The 14,112-nt window shown below is 51.5% G+C and overlaps 1 protein-coding gene across 8 annotated transcripts in view; it reads left to right on the top strand.

The window, feature by feature from the left end:
* The window catches only part of LRP8 (LDL receptor related protein 8), an 80,272-nt gene that overhangs the window by 51,845 nt on the left and 14,315 nt on the right, over window positions 1-14,112 (top strand). For all 8 annotated transcript variants that reach the window (XM_040470310.1, XM_040470309.1, XM_040470308.1 and 5 more), the window contains 8 exons: window positions 922-1,041; window positions 1,127-1,252; window positions 4,291-4,465; window positions 6,729-6,956; window positions 9,719-9,837; window positions 10,092-10,231; window positions 11,650-11,791; window positions 13,276-13,428. In XM_040470310.1, the coding sequence (XP_040326244.1) occupies window positions 922-1,041; window positions 1,127-1,252; window positions 4,291-4,465; window positions 6,729-6,956; window positions 9,719-9,837; window positions 10,092-10,231; window positions 11,650-11,791; window positions 13,276-13,428 (1,203 nt within the window). The remainder of the gene's footprint in view (window positions 1-921; window positions 1,042-1,126; window positions 1,253-4,290; window positions 4,466-6,728; window positions 6,957-9,718; window positions 9,838-10,091; window positions 10,232-11,649; window positions 11,792-13,275; window positions 13,429-14,112) is intronic.

Raw genomic sequence — 14,112 nt, 5'->3', positions numbered from 1 at the left:
GACGGCAGACTACAGGGCCCTGTCCAGAGAGGGATATGGACAGAGGGAATGTGTCCAGAGGAAGGCTCTTGAATGGCAGGGCACCAGAAATTAGCACTTAAAATTTTTTTTAATCTTTATTGAGAGAGAGACACACACACAAAGTGAGAGTGGGGAGGAGCAGAGAGAGAGGGAGACAAAGAATCCAAAGCAGGCTCCAGGCTCTGAGCTGTCAGCACAGAGCCCAACATGTGGCTTGAACTCACAAACCGTGAGTTCATGACCTGAGCTTAAGTCAGACACTTAACCGACTGAGCCACCCAGGCACCCCCACAAATTAGCACTTTAAAGGAGATTCTGAGGGAGCCGTCAGACTCTGGCCAATCCCACCCAGTAAAGCTGGAGTGGAAGCAGAAGCTTCAGGAAGGCCAGTCCAGTGAGGAGGAGCTTTATAATGGCCTGTTCCAGGTGGAATCAGCTACCTAGGAGGAAAGTGGGCTCCATGAGGCTGGAGATATTTAAGCAAGGGCATTTCAGAAGGGGTTCTTGGGGTATCTTGAGAGTTGGATGTGGTCCATGTACGATGAGGTCACAAGGAAGAAGGATTTGTAAGAAACGTGTTTGTGAAAGGAAAGAACTCAGGCAGCCAAGCTGCCTCTGGTAGACAGAGCTCTGGTCTGGGAGGCAAAGGACCTGCGTTCTGCTTCCACTTTGTCCCTGTCTTTGTGTCTGGCCTTGACCAAGGACCTGCCCCCTCTCTGAGCCTCCTCTTCCCTAGTCACCCGGTTCATGAGACTGAGGCTCAGTGAGGTTGGAGAGCATCCTGGTTCTGTGGGAGTCCCGCTGCCCTGAGTCTCTGCTTCGGCTCTAGGCCCTACCCCTCTCCTGCCCCCACCCTAGCCTGGGCTCCTGGACCCTCAGGAGCCTGTGTCCCTTCCCCAGGGCTGAACGAGTGTCTGCACAACAATGGCGGCTGCTCCCACATCTGCACTGACCTCAAGATTGGCTTTGAGTGCACGTGCCCAGCAGGCTACCAGCTCCTGGACCAGAAGACCTGTGGCGGTGAGACCCTCCTGTCACCCCCCCCCCCCCCCACCAAGCAGAGGCAGATCCTCCTGCCAGTTCTGACCTGGGCTCCTCCCCACAGACATCGACGAGTGTAAGGATCCAGACGCCTGCAGCCAGATCTGTGTCAATTACAAAGGCTACTTTAAGTGCGAGTGCCACCCGGGTTACGAGATGGACACGCTGACCAAGAACTGCAAGGCCGTCGGTATGGGCACCCTAAGGTGGGGAACAAGGGGGCAGCTCTGCGAGGATACAGAAAGCAGCGTGCTTGCACATATGTGAGGAGCAGATGGGTACACATGTGCATATACACACACAGAAAGCAGGTGACACACACAGTGCTCAGACTGTAAGTATACGTCATCCACACAACACATTCCACACTAACACCCACACAGACCCCGCACAGAGCCACCCAGTGTAGCCCACAGAGACTGCACATGCACCACTCACGACGTATAGACCCAAGCTGGACCATGCAGACTACACACACAACACGGGTAGTCCACACAAAGCACGTGACCTGGGCAGAGCTACCCGTGGGTCAGCTCAGCCAGCTGAATCCATCCTATTCCATTCTTTATAGTGAACACCTAACATTCTTGTAGGCATTGGGGATTTGGCAGGAAGCAAAACAGACACAGATCCCTGTCTGCCCTCATGGGACTTACATCCTAGTGAGTGAGACAGACAAGAAATATGATAAGTAAATACAGTGCATGACAGGTGGGCCTACCAGGGAAAGAGAAATACGAAGTGGGGAAGGGGGGAGGGAGGCCCAGGAGGGCAGTGGGTTACAGTTTCAGGTAGAGTGGTCAGGGACGCCCTCTGCTTCATGAGGAGGTGACATTTGAGTCAAGACGTGGAGCAGGTGAAGGAAGGAGCCATGCATGTATCTGCAGGAACTGCATTTCAGGCCGAAGGAACAGAAAGTGCAAAGGCCCTAATTCAGGAGCACGCCTGGTGTGTTCAGATAACAGCATGGAAGCCAGTGCAAGTAGAGCAAGGAGCATAGGGGATAAATTTGGAGAGGTGACTCGGGGCACATCACAAAGGCCTTCTAGACCGTTGTAAGGGCTGACTCTTGATTTCAGTCCAAGTCTGGGGGAAGCTTTTGAGGGGTTTGAGTCGAGGAGGGACACGGTGTGCCTTACACTTTCACAGGCTTCCTCTGGCTGCTGTGCTAGGAGGACACTGTAGGGGGCAAGGGAAGAAGCAGGGAAACCATGTAAGTGGGTTTTGCCATAACCCAGAAGAGAGGTGAGCGTGGCTTGGACCAGGATGTTGCAGTGCAAATAATGAGAAGCAGACAGACTGGACATACTTTGAAGGTCCGGGTTTCTTTGGAACGACAGGACTTACCAATCGAATGTGGGACGTGAGAGAAAAAAAGAGTCAAAGATGATGCTGAGGTTTTTGGCCAAACAACTGGGAAAACAGGACTGCTATTTACAGAGCTGGGAAAGACGGTGAGAGAAGCAGGTTCGGGGGAATATTAGACTGATTTCAGCATGTTAAGGGTAAGAAAACTGCTTAGACATCTAAGCAGAGGTTGTGAGGAGACAGTTGGACACAGGAGTCTGGAGTTCAGATGCACTAATACGATGCACGGTGTAGGGACTGTAACAGCACAGCAGCCACGGTAATGGACCTGTAGCCAGCAAACCCAAAAACATACCACCCCAGCTGCACAGTATGCAACACGCACATCACATCACACGTAACGTGCGGCCTGTTCTCACCCCACGTGGGATGCACGTAACCCACACCCTGAATTGTATACGTGCAGTGGCAATGCCACCCAACTGCCGCGTAATCACGGACCCCCGCAAATGAACATCTCAAGTGCAGTCACACAAAACTCAGATCATCAGCACACTGGATTCCTGTCACGGATGCAGCTCTCAGTAAAAATCGCCTCAAGATAACCCCTTAAGCCCGCTCCTGCCTTCCGCAACATAGTGCCCCTGCTCTCGTTTTGGGATGAGGAAAATCGCACAGTCAGTGGCAGGGCCTTGAGGTTGGCTTTCCTTCTTTCTCCTTCCTGCACCTGGAGTCCTGTTTTTCTGTGCTCTCTTTCAGTACCGCACCCTCCCTCTCACTCCCACCCTGCTCCATCCACACATGGGTCACGGGCCCAGGCCCCACGTGGCTCCGTGCCAGTCCTGCCCTGCCCCCAGGGAACACATCAGCTTGGCACAGATGCACAGTGACAGGGACCGGGTGGCCTGCAGAAGTGTCAGCTGAAACACAGGGAGAAGGCCCAGGCAACTCCAGGGACAGTGCTGGTACCTGAGAGTGGCCGGATACATCTAAAAACAGGCTGGAAAAGTGGCAGCCAGAGTTAGGTGCTAGTCCTAACAGGCCTGTGGCACAGCGGTCCTCACACTGAGTAGCCAGTAATGTCTGGGTCACTAGCGAGCTTCCTAAAATATAATCTTAAATCTAAAAATGGGTTTTGTGTGTGCACGGGCTGTCATGTGTTGTCTCTGTTGCACGTATATGATCTGTGCCATAACACGCATCCCACCCCTGCTACCGGCTCAGAATAAAGTACAAACTCCACACCCAGCTCACCGGACTCTTCGAAATCTGGCCCCCGGCAACCGCTGAAGCTTCATCTCTTGCCACGTCCCCACACACTGCCTAAACTGAAGACTCACGATGACCTCCCCGAGTCTCACCTCTTCCAACTCTCCCCCTAGTTCTGACGTCTGACCTCACACTGTAGCCTCAGTCTTCTTTCTAGAACACTTAATGCTCATGTTGCCCCTTGAACTATTGCAGTGGGGCCCTACACAGGGGAGTTGGGGAGCAGCTCGTGCTAGGTAGAGGGGGACCACTTTAGCAAAGGCCCGAGGTGGCCAAACTCTGCCATGGCTTGGTAATGACGGGTGGTCTGGTGGCTGGAATCGAGGTGTGTTAGGGGGTGATTGATGAGGCTGGAAGGGTTGCTCGGGGTCGCACCACAGGAGGCCTTCAGTGTGAGCCTAATGAAGTGGGCAGTCATGGAAGATTTGGGGGGAGTTTGTGTCTAATAAAGAGAAGGAAAATCCTTCTGTTATACATGGTACTTTGTACCGATGCTCTTCATACCTATATTTCGTCTGCTCCTCTGAGCTGTGAGGCAGGAATTGCACCCCTCGCCCCGTTTTATAGGAAAATTAGGCCTCACCCAAGCCATCGAGTGACAGTTCCCTGCCTTTTGCACTGACCGTTTCTCTCAACCTTCCTGCACGGCAGCCGGCAGAAGCCCGTCCCTGATCTTCACTAACCGTCATGAAGTGCGGAGGATCGATCTGGTGAAGCGGGACTACTCACGCCTCATCCCCATGCTCAAGAATGTCGTGGCGCTGGATGTGGAAGTTGCCACCAATCGCATCTACTGGTGTGACCTCTCCTACCGCAAGATCTACAGGTGAGCAGTGCCAGGCCTGGGCAGGAGTGGGGGCCTGAGAGGGGGAGAGGAATGGTAGCCTCTGTGCCCCGCCCACCCCCACCTTGAGTATCCCTCAGGACGGACTGGGACTTGGGAAAGGACATGCTATCACCATGGATACGGAGCTGCCAGACCTTCTCCTTCTCCTGGGCTGGCCTGGGCTGAGAGCTCTGTTGGGAGAGCAGCCCCAGGCACCTGGGCCTGACTGACCTCTGGTGGCCTGGTGGGGCAGAGCAAGACACAGGAAATGTTCCACTGGGGCAGAAAGGAAGACTTTCTGACTTTGGTGAGGACTTTTTTTTTTTTTTTTAATGTTTATTTATTTTTGAGAGAGACAGACAAAATGCAAGCAGGGAAGTGCAAAGCGGGGGGCGGACACAGAATTCGAAGCAGGGTCCAGGCTCTGAGCTGTCAGCACAGAGCTCGACATGGGGCTCGAACTCACTGCAAGATCATGACCTGAGCTGAAGTAGGACCCTTAACTGACTGAGCCACCCAGGCGCCCCTGGTGAGGACTTTTAAAAGCAACTCGTGTATCTGTGTGTTGGATTCTGGGGATGACTGAGGTTGACTCAGTCAAAGATGACTTCAACCTGGTCCTGCCTGGAGGATCATACCCATAACATAGTGACGTCTATTGTGGTGATCTTGAGAGAAAAGTGCAGAGAGGGGCCTCTTACCCAATATGGGGCACCCTTCCTGGCTGGCACTACCCCCAGTCTGATGCCATAGTCAGTGGACTTTGGCTCTCCAGAAGTCCTCACACAACATGAGGAGGTCCTCTCATAGGTCTTTCTCAAATACCACAAGCCTGCCTCCCTGCATGCCTGGGCTCCCCTTTAGACGTCATGTCCTTTGTTTGTCCTGAGATCCACATGGCAGAACTGCTGATGACCAGGCATGGGGTAGACTGTTAAAAGAACGATTGGATGGGTGGATGGATGGATGGATGGATGGATGGATGGATGGATGGAGGCAGATCTATCAATTCCTACTCACGGACAATTTGATGCCTACCACACCCCCAACATACAGACACATACTCAGTTCACACACACAGAAGCAGCTAGAGCCTTGCCTGCCTAACAGTTATGCCTGGAAGAGGCAGGATTTGATGACAGACTACCTATTCTGGGGTTTCCAGTTTCTGGCTTGGAAGGTTTTGTGGGCAGTGATGCCATTCTCTGAGATCTTAGCAGTAGAGGAGGATGGGGTTGGGGGGGGTTGCCCATTCAGGCTGGCTGAGGGGAGGGGAATGGGGTGGGCAGTTTTGGACATGAGTTCCAGGTGTCCATGGGACATCTGAGAGGAGCCAGCTGGCTTTATAGTCTGGAGCTTAAGAGAGTTGTCACAGTGGGAGAGCCAGAGTTCTGGGTGGCAGTGGGCACCATGGAACTAATTAACTAGAGAGAGGACATGGGGGAGAAGAGAGCCTTGGGAAGAAAAGCGTTTGGGAGACAGAGAGTTCTGTTAGTGTTGCCTCTTGAGTGTCTACTGTGTTCTCAGCCCCTATTCTCCATTCTCGCTGGCACAGCCTTTCTGCACACTCTTCATGTCTCACCCGGATGCTGTAATGGCCTCCTAGCCAGTCTCCCTGCCTTCACTCCCTCCCTTTCCAGTGCATCAGTGCCACAGTGATCTAACATGCCTCTCTGGCCATGTCCTCTGACCTCTTCAATTACTCCCTCCAGAATAAAATCCTCACTGCTTAGCATGGCCTGCAGAGCCTGTCAGGTTGTGGCCCCTGCCTACATGTACTTCCAGTCTGTATCCCACATACTCAGCTCTACCCCCACCGAATACCTCACTATTCCAGAACACATACCTCTGGGCACTTGAACATGCTATTCCTTCTGCTTTCTGTTCCTTGTGCTCCTAGCGAACTAGTCTTTCAGGACTCAACTACAGAGCCTTCTGCAGCCCTCCAGGATAATGGAGTCTCCATTTCTCTGCTGCTCTAGTCTCTGATGCTTTCCGTAGTCACATTGCACTGTAATTACCTGTCTGTAAATTCCCGTCTCCCACTAACCTGAGCTCCTCCAGCCCAGAGGCTGTGGCTGACTCAAGCCTGTATGCTTGCCTTGGTGGCCCAGGAAATGTGTTGAATAGGAAGTAGCCAAGTTCCTCTCAAATCCACTGCCATGGCCTAGAGGGAATTGAGAGAGGGAGAGGGCACCCAGGCAGCTCCAGATGGACCCGTGGCTGGAACACCTGCCCCACGGCCAGCTCTGGTTGCTCCTAGCGCCTACATGGACAAGGCCAGCGACCTGGCAGAGCAGGAGGTCCTCATTGACAAGCAGCTGCACTCTCCAGAGGGCCTGGCGGTGGACTGGGTCCACAAGCACATCTACTGGACTGACTCAGGCAACAAGACCATCTCAGTGGCCACAATTGATGGAAGCCGCCGATGTACTCTCTTCAGCCGTGACCTCAGTGAACCCAGGGCCATCGCGGTTGACCCCCTGAGAGGGTGAGTGTCCCCACCCAGACTTCCCATTCCCCCACCAGTGGCACTGAGTCCTGGTGTGTCTGTCACAAGAGCTTTCTTGAAGACTTTGGACGGCCCTGAGCCGCTCAGGCAGTCCAAGGGAAGAAAGCCCGTGTGGGTCCCTCAGACTGTTAACCCCTGACCAGGGGTTCCTTGGGCATCGGTCCCAGGTTTCTCCTGGACTCCACTGCTTGCCCATCATATCATAGAATCAGAGCATGTCAGAGCAGAATCGGGCTCCAGAGATTGCCTAGTAGAAGCTCCTGGGGCGGGAAGTCTTTCCTCAGGCTGCTGCATGCCACAGGTGGGCATCTGGTGGCTGCTCCCTTGCTCCCAGGAACAGGGTTTCCCACTGGGGCTGTTTCATTTCAAGACAGCTCTGCCCACTAGAGTGTTTCGGATCTTTTCTCACATTCCCAAATCTGCCTAACTTTGACTTTCTGCATTGGCCTCTGGAGTTACATCAAACATGTCTACTCCCTGCCCTGCATGACAGCCAGCAAGACAGGAGGACCAAGATCACTGGGTCTGCTCTGCTCCAGGCTGCCCACCCCTGTGCCCAGAGTGCCCAGGGCCCCTCACCACCCAGGCTGCCCTGATCTGGCCACACCTCCCTTTTGGGGGTAGAGATTCTGAGCAGAGCAGGCCCCCTCCCTCCCTTCCTCAGTGGGGATGTCCTGAGAGGGCATGGTTTTCGGCAGCTGTGTCATATTAAGTTTACAAGGATCACTAGTTTCTTCCATTTACTGATTCCTTAACTGTTAAACAGGGATAAGAAAATCCTCTTCTTCCAGTGAGGACAGCTGGGGGCCAGGGTGGCCACTTGAGAGAATGTGTGAGGCCCCGGGCAGTGACTTGACAGCCGCCATTTAATGAACACACATAGGTGGACCCCACACAGGACCAGGCACCCTACAGATGCTCAGCTGTCTCACGTAGCCCCCACTTCAGCCCTGCTCCCTGTATGCTTCCCCCCGACATAGTTATACCTAGCTCATCTCAGGCCCGTTATGGATCTGTCAGGGTCCCAGCAGGAAACCCACCGCATACTCAAATTAAGATCATTTGAGGAGGGCTTAACAAGGGAATTATTTTACAGAGGCATGGATGAGATCTAATGCACTGTCCCTAACAGTGCACTGAGGGGCAGGAGCAGGGAGGAGTACTTGGTCCAGGAAGGAAAGAGGGTCACCTTCAGAGCAGTAGCCAGCTGGAGGCAACTTTGTAGAGAGGAGTCCAGAACAAATATCCTGATCTCAGTGTCTCCCTCCCTCTGCTCAAATATTTTGCCAAATGCACCTGGAAGCCAGGAGGCTAGGGAGCCAGGCCCACTGATGTGGTTCGCACATGGGTCAGTTTTTTGGTGTACAGAGCAGAACGGGGATGAGTGAAGAGCGAATCCAAAGAGGCTGACAGAAAATATCCAGGGCAACCACTCGTTCCCCCGAGCCCAGAGTCGGCCTTGGCTTGACACCTGGTTTCAGCAAAGGCAGTTTTGGGGAGAATTAAGCACACAGGCTCTCGAGTTCCACTTGAGTTTGTATTTAAATGTGAAGGCTGGCTCCACTGCTCATGAGCAGTGTGATCCGAGGTAAGTCAGCCCCTCTGAGCCACAATTTACTCATCTATAAAATGGAACTAATAATGAAAACATTACTTTATTCAGCAAATATTAAATAAGAGCTTGTTCTGTATCACGCATGAGCCACCTGCCGGGTACACAATGAGGCACAAGACGGACGAGCCTGCCCTCGGTGGAGCTTATAGACTAGTGGGGAAAATAGACAGTGAAATACACCAAACTACTCAAATGTGTACATAAATAAACTGATTGGGTAAGTGCTAGGAAGGAAAGATCCTGTGCTTTGAGAGATAATAACAGGGTAAGCCTACTCACAGAGGAAGGTTTTGTACTGAAGAGATGTGTAACTGAGAAGTAACCAGGGGAAGAGCGGAGGAGGCCCGAGGCTCTGTGATGGCCTGTCTGACAAAGAAACTTAGTTCCTGCCCTGGAGGAACTAAGGAGCCCCGTGGGGAGGTGTGGGGTTTGGAAAGGTGGGGATGATGGCAGAAGAGACAATCAAAGAGGTAGGCAGGGGCCTGATGATGCAGAGCTCTGTCAGCTGTGGTAAGGATTTGGGGTTTTATTTTAAGGGCAATAGGAGAAGCCGCCATAAAGTTTAAAAACTGGAGAGTGACAACTTGTTTCCATTTTTGAAGGCTCATTTGCCTGCTCTGTGGGGACTGGATTAGAGGGGCAGTGATCAGTGCCTGCCACACAAGTAGGTACTCCATAAACGGCACAGAGTAGGTACTCAATAAATGTTCAAGAAAGAAGAGAGAGAAACCCTGGACAGAGTTCTAGCTGTGTGACCCTGGGTAAGCTGTCTACTTTCTCCTCTGCACACCAGGAAAGTAAGAGAGGGTTGACAAGGGCCTTTTTTGCTTTGGCCTCTTGGACTCTGGTTAGAGCTGCCAGAAGTGGGAGAAAGGGGCTCACAGGGGTGCCACGGAGGCCGGATGAGCTCTCTGTGAATACAGGCTTCCCCAGGCTCTCAGATGAGGGGAAGCTAACGCATCTGCTAACTATTAGATTTGATGATGGTTCCAGTGGATTTCAGAGCCCTTCCCAGTTCCCATCACGCGCAATCTTCAACATTCAGTGGGTCATTGAGCGCCGTGACATAGACAGCCCTAACCCTGTCCCCTGACAACAAGCACAATTGAGTTCTTCTTTCTTTTAGGTTCATGTATTGGTCTGACTGGGGGTACCAGGCCAAGATCGAGAAGTCTGGGCTCAATGGTGTAGACCGGCAAACGCTGGTGTCAGACAACATTGAATGGCCCAATGGAATCACCCTGGGTGAGCCCTGCCTTCCCTGGATTGGGGGCCTGTCCTACTACCTGATCCTGACCACCGTCTGGAGCTCCATGGGTTTTGTTTCTGTACCCGCTAATAGTGCCAGTGCCTGTATTTCCTGACGGTTGCCCCAGGCTGGCCTCAGTCTGAGGCCAGGCCCAGAAATATGGGTAGGGAAGAGGGCACAGAGGAGCAGAGATCCTGGTTGGGGTCCCAAACTCAAGACCCCATCCTCTGTCCCCTTTCTCCTCCCCAAGATTTGCTGAACCAGCGCTTATACTGGGTAGACTCCAAGCTGCACCAACTCTCCAGCATTGACCTCAGCGGAGGCAACAGAAAGATGCTGATTTCCTCCCCTGACTTCCTGAGCCACCCTTTTGGGATAGCTGTGTTTGAGGTGAGCCCCGTGACAGGAGACGTGGCCCTATCAGGAAACTGAAGCCTAGAAAAGCCTTATTCAAACCGATCAGCTCTCTGAGACTTATCTAAATGGAGACAAAGGGATAGGGAAGCCAAATGTGTGCACAATGTGTGAGCTCCCTGCAGACAAAGGCCTCTCAGGCTCTTGTCCTGTGTTCCCTTCCCAAGACCTCTTTCAGAGCCCTTCTCATGGGTAAGTTGCTAGACCATGTGTGTTTCCTCTCTGTACCCTCAGCACCTGGCACTGTAACCCCCATATACAGAAGTACCCAATAAAGGGAGAGAGGGAAGAAGGAATATACATTTCCATAAAACCTACTGTTAGAAATAGCCTGAGAGGTGCTGTTCAGTTCACACTTTCACTGACCTTTGCTGGGCCCTGGGGTCACAGAAGTGAGTCGGACACCATCTCGGCCCTCGCAAAGCTCCCCAGAGGGTGAAGAGTCAAGACCCTCCTGAACCTGTGTTCTGACCCTAACAACCTTTCTCCTCGGGGAACAAGGAAGCCAGAACCAACCAAGGTCTCACACACCTATTTCTTCCCCTAAACTAATTCTGCCACCAAGGGGAGGGAAAGCAAGGGAACACTGGTCTATGGTGGGCATTGGCAATATCTGCTTGGAGTGACCTCACTCAGCACTGCTCTGAAATTGTGGGCAAAGCCCCACCTTCAAGTCCAGCCCCTGCTTCGAAAGACAGGTGTGTTCAGACATGTATGTGCTTGTGTATATATGTGGCATGTACATGTATGGTGTATGTGCATACGTGTACATGAATGCATCCACTTAAAATTGTGCCTTTCTCTATGTGCTCATGCTTGTGAATATGTAAATATGTATACCAATACTTAGTTAAGTGTTTATGTAGGTACAAGCGTGCCTTTGTGTGTGTAGATGAACATAGGGGTATGTGTCCAGATCTGTGCATGAGGCCGCATGGTTATACCTATAAATATAGATTTGCCTACAGATGCACCTGTAGTCTTATATGAACTAAGCACTGGATGTGTATGTGTGTATAACCAGAAGCCGTAGGACAGCCTTGCAGGGAATAAGTCCTCAGCAGCTCATACATCCCCTCCAATCTTGGTCCCAGGCCCCAGTAATGGTAACAGCTATAAAGACCCAACCTTCGGTTTCTTCTGGACTCCAGGAAGCAGACCTAGCTCAGCATTAATGAGCAGTCTCCAGGCCAAGGCCCAGAATCAACAAATAGCCCTCTGTGACAGAAGGGAACCAGAGTATATGCCACAGACTAGAGGCTGAGTGTCCCCCTGCGAATCTGTGGGCAGGAGAGCTCAGGGGAGATGGCAGGGCAGTTCTTGTGACTGTGGTTTGGGGCCAGGCCCTCAGACTTACGCTCTAGCCTCCCATCCTCTGCATCTGTACCCTACAGGACAAGGTGTTCTGGACAGACCTGGAGAATGAGGCCATTTTCAGTGCAAATCGGCTCAATGGCCTGGAAATCTCCATCCTAGCTGAGAACCTCAATAACCCACATGACATTGTCATCTTCCATGAGCTGAAGCAGCCAAGAGGTGAGCCTTCCCTGGTCCCAGGTCCCCTGCCCTTGTCCTCTCCCTCCCCTGGGTAGGCTGCATTCACGTTCGTGTAATGTAATGTCTCAGCACACCCAGAAGGTATAGCAACAGTCCCTCTCATCGGTAGAGCGCTTCGCTGTCACATATTTTCTCTCATTTCCTTCAGCTCTTGGTGAAATAAGGCCGGGCATAAAAAATATATAAAGCCCTATTTTTGCCTACAAAGAACAGGTATTACTTTTCCCATTTAACAACGGAGGAAACTGGCTCAGAGAGGCAAAATAATTTTAGCGCGTGGCACAACTGAAACCCAAACTCAGGTCTATCTGATTTCAAGAGCTCCTTCTGCCATGAAGGAACACATTGCTTCTCATTTATTCTGTGTACCCATTTTGCAGTAGTGTGAGCTAACGTATCCTAGGGCCATAGCAGTCAGCTTGTTGGTTGGGAATAGAAGCCAGGAATCCTGCTACTAGGTTGTCCCGTCCTCTATCACTAGGATATAGTACTAAGTCTAACTGTAACTGAGCTGTGGGTGCCAGGTGACAGTGGGAAGGCACCGTGGGGAAAGGAGATAAGCTTGGTGCCTGATTCTAGACCTAGAAATTTAAGTAAGAAATAGACATGGGACGCCTGGGTGGTTCAGTCGGGTTAAGCATCCGATTTCGGCTTCAGACCATGCATGATCTCACGGTTTGTGAGGTCAAGCCCTGAATCGGGCTCTGTGCTGACAGCTCGGAGCCTGGAGCCTGCTTCAGATTCTGTGCCCCTCTCTCTCTCTCTCTCTCTCTCTCTCTCTCTCTCTCTCTGCCCCTCCCCCGCTTGGACACACACTCTCCCTCAAAAATAAATAAATAAAGCATTTAAAAAGAAAAAAAAGAAATAGACGTGGCATGTGGCAGAGGGGGGAAACAGGCTTTGGAAGTTGACAGACTTCAGTTTATTTATTTAAAAAAAAATTTTTTTTAATGTTTATTCATTTTTGAGAGAGAGACAGAGGGCATGAGTGGATGAGGGACAGAGAGAGAGAGAGAAAGGGAGACACAGAATCCGAAGCAGGCTCCAGGCTCTGAGCGGTCAGCACAGAGCCCGACACGGGGCTCGAACCCACAAACCGCAAGATCAGGACCTAAGCCAAAGTCGGACGCCTAACCGACTGAGGCACCCAGGCACCCTGATAGACCTCAGTTTAAATCCTATCTCTAAAATCCCTAGAGTTATAACTTAGACGATTTTTTTCTCTTTGAAACTTGGTGTCTTTTATCTGTCAGTCTGGGGCATACACCCACCTCTCTGAGTTGTCGTCAGGATTGAATGATAGTGTGGGGGTAAAACACCAGACACACTGCTGGAAGGTGCCCAGTAAAAGGAGAGAAAGCTTTTTGATCAAACCGAGTGGGAAGGGGCTCATCCTCAGGAGAAGGGAGGAACTGGCATGCCTTACCTTTGCTCCAACTCTGTCTCTGTCTCTGTGCCATTAGCTGCAGATGCCTGTGAGCTGAGTGCCCAGCCCAATGGAGGCTGTGAGTACCTGTGCCTTCCTGCTCCTCAGATCTCCAGCCCCTCTCCCAAGTACACGTGTGCCTGTCCTGACACAATGTGGCTGGGCCCAGACATGAAGAGGTGCTACCGAGGTAAGCAGACCTACCAGGAGGGCTGGCCCCTGGCAGTGCGAGACCCCCTCCTGCTAACACCCTCCATGGGCTTCTGGGATGACATATGCTCCTGGTTTTCCTCTGTCTTTTCTGGCTACTTATTGTCTCTTCTTTACCTTCCTTGTATGCTGGTTTTCCCCAGGGTCCGTCTGAGGCTTTCTCCTCTTACTTCCAAGAAAAATGCACATATACATATGACATTTTAAATTCAGTTTCAGGGGGTTTCTGGAACCCCTTAAAGACCTGAAATTAAGAACCCTTGACCCCTATGGCTTCAGTTACTGTTTATATGCAGGTGACTCTGAGCTTGCCTCTTCCTCACCTAGAACTTAACACAAGAAGAAGCCCTTTTGTGATACGATTGAGACTAATAGTCATGACTTTGGCCATACAGGTTTATATTCAACGTTCAGTCTTGACACAGGGCCAAGGCCTTTTGTTTGAACATAAATCTGCTGCATCATTTGGGATTTCCATGTTCCACTTTGTTTATAGTGGAGTGAGAATTTCTACCTAGCAGGGTAATAATATTGCATGTAAAATCCTTGTAGATTTGTGTGATTTTCCCCTACTCCCAATCTTTAACAGTGGTCTTCCCACACCTAATTCTATGGTCTTGCTTTAATGACTTGTCTTCATCAAATCAGTGTGCAGTATAAACCC

This window comes from Herpailurus yagouaroundi, unplaced genomic scaffold, assembly GCF_014898765.1.
Source record: "Herpailurus yagouaroundi ecotype Mexico unplaced genomic scaffold, PumYag 77, whole genome shotgun sequence".
Taxonomy (NCBI): domain Eukaryota; kingdom Metazoa; phylum Chordata; class Mammalia; order Carnivora; family Felidae; genus Herpailurus; species Herpailurus yagouaroundi.
Note: the sequence above shows the minus strand (reverse complement) of the source record. Positions and strands in the feature narration are given on the sequence as shown.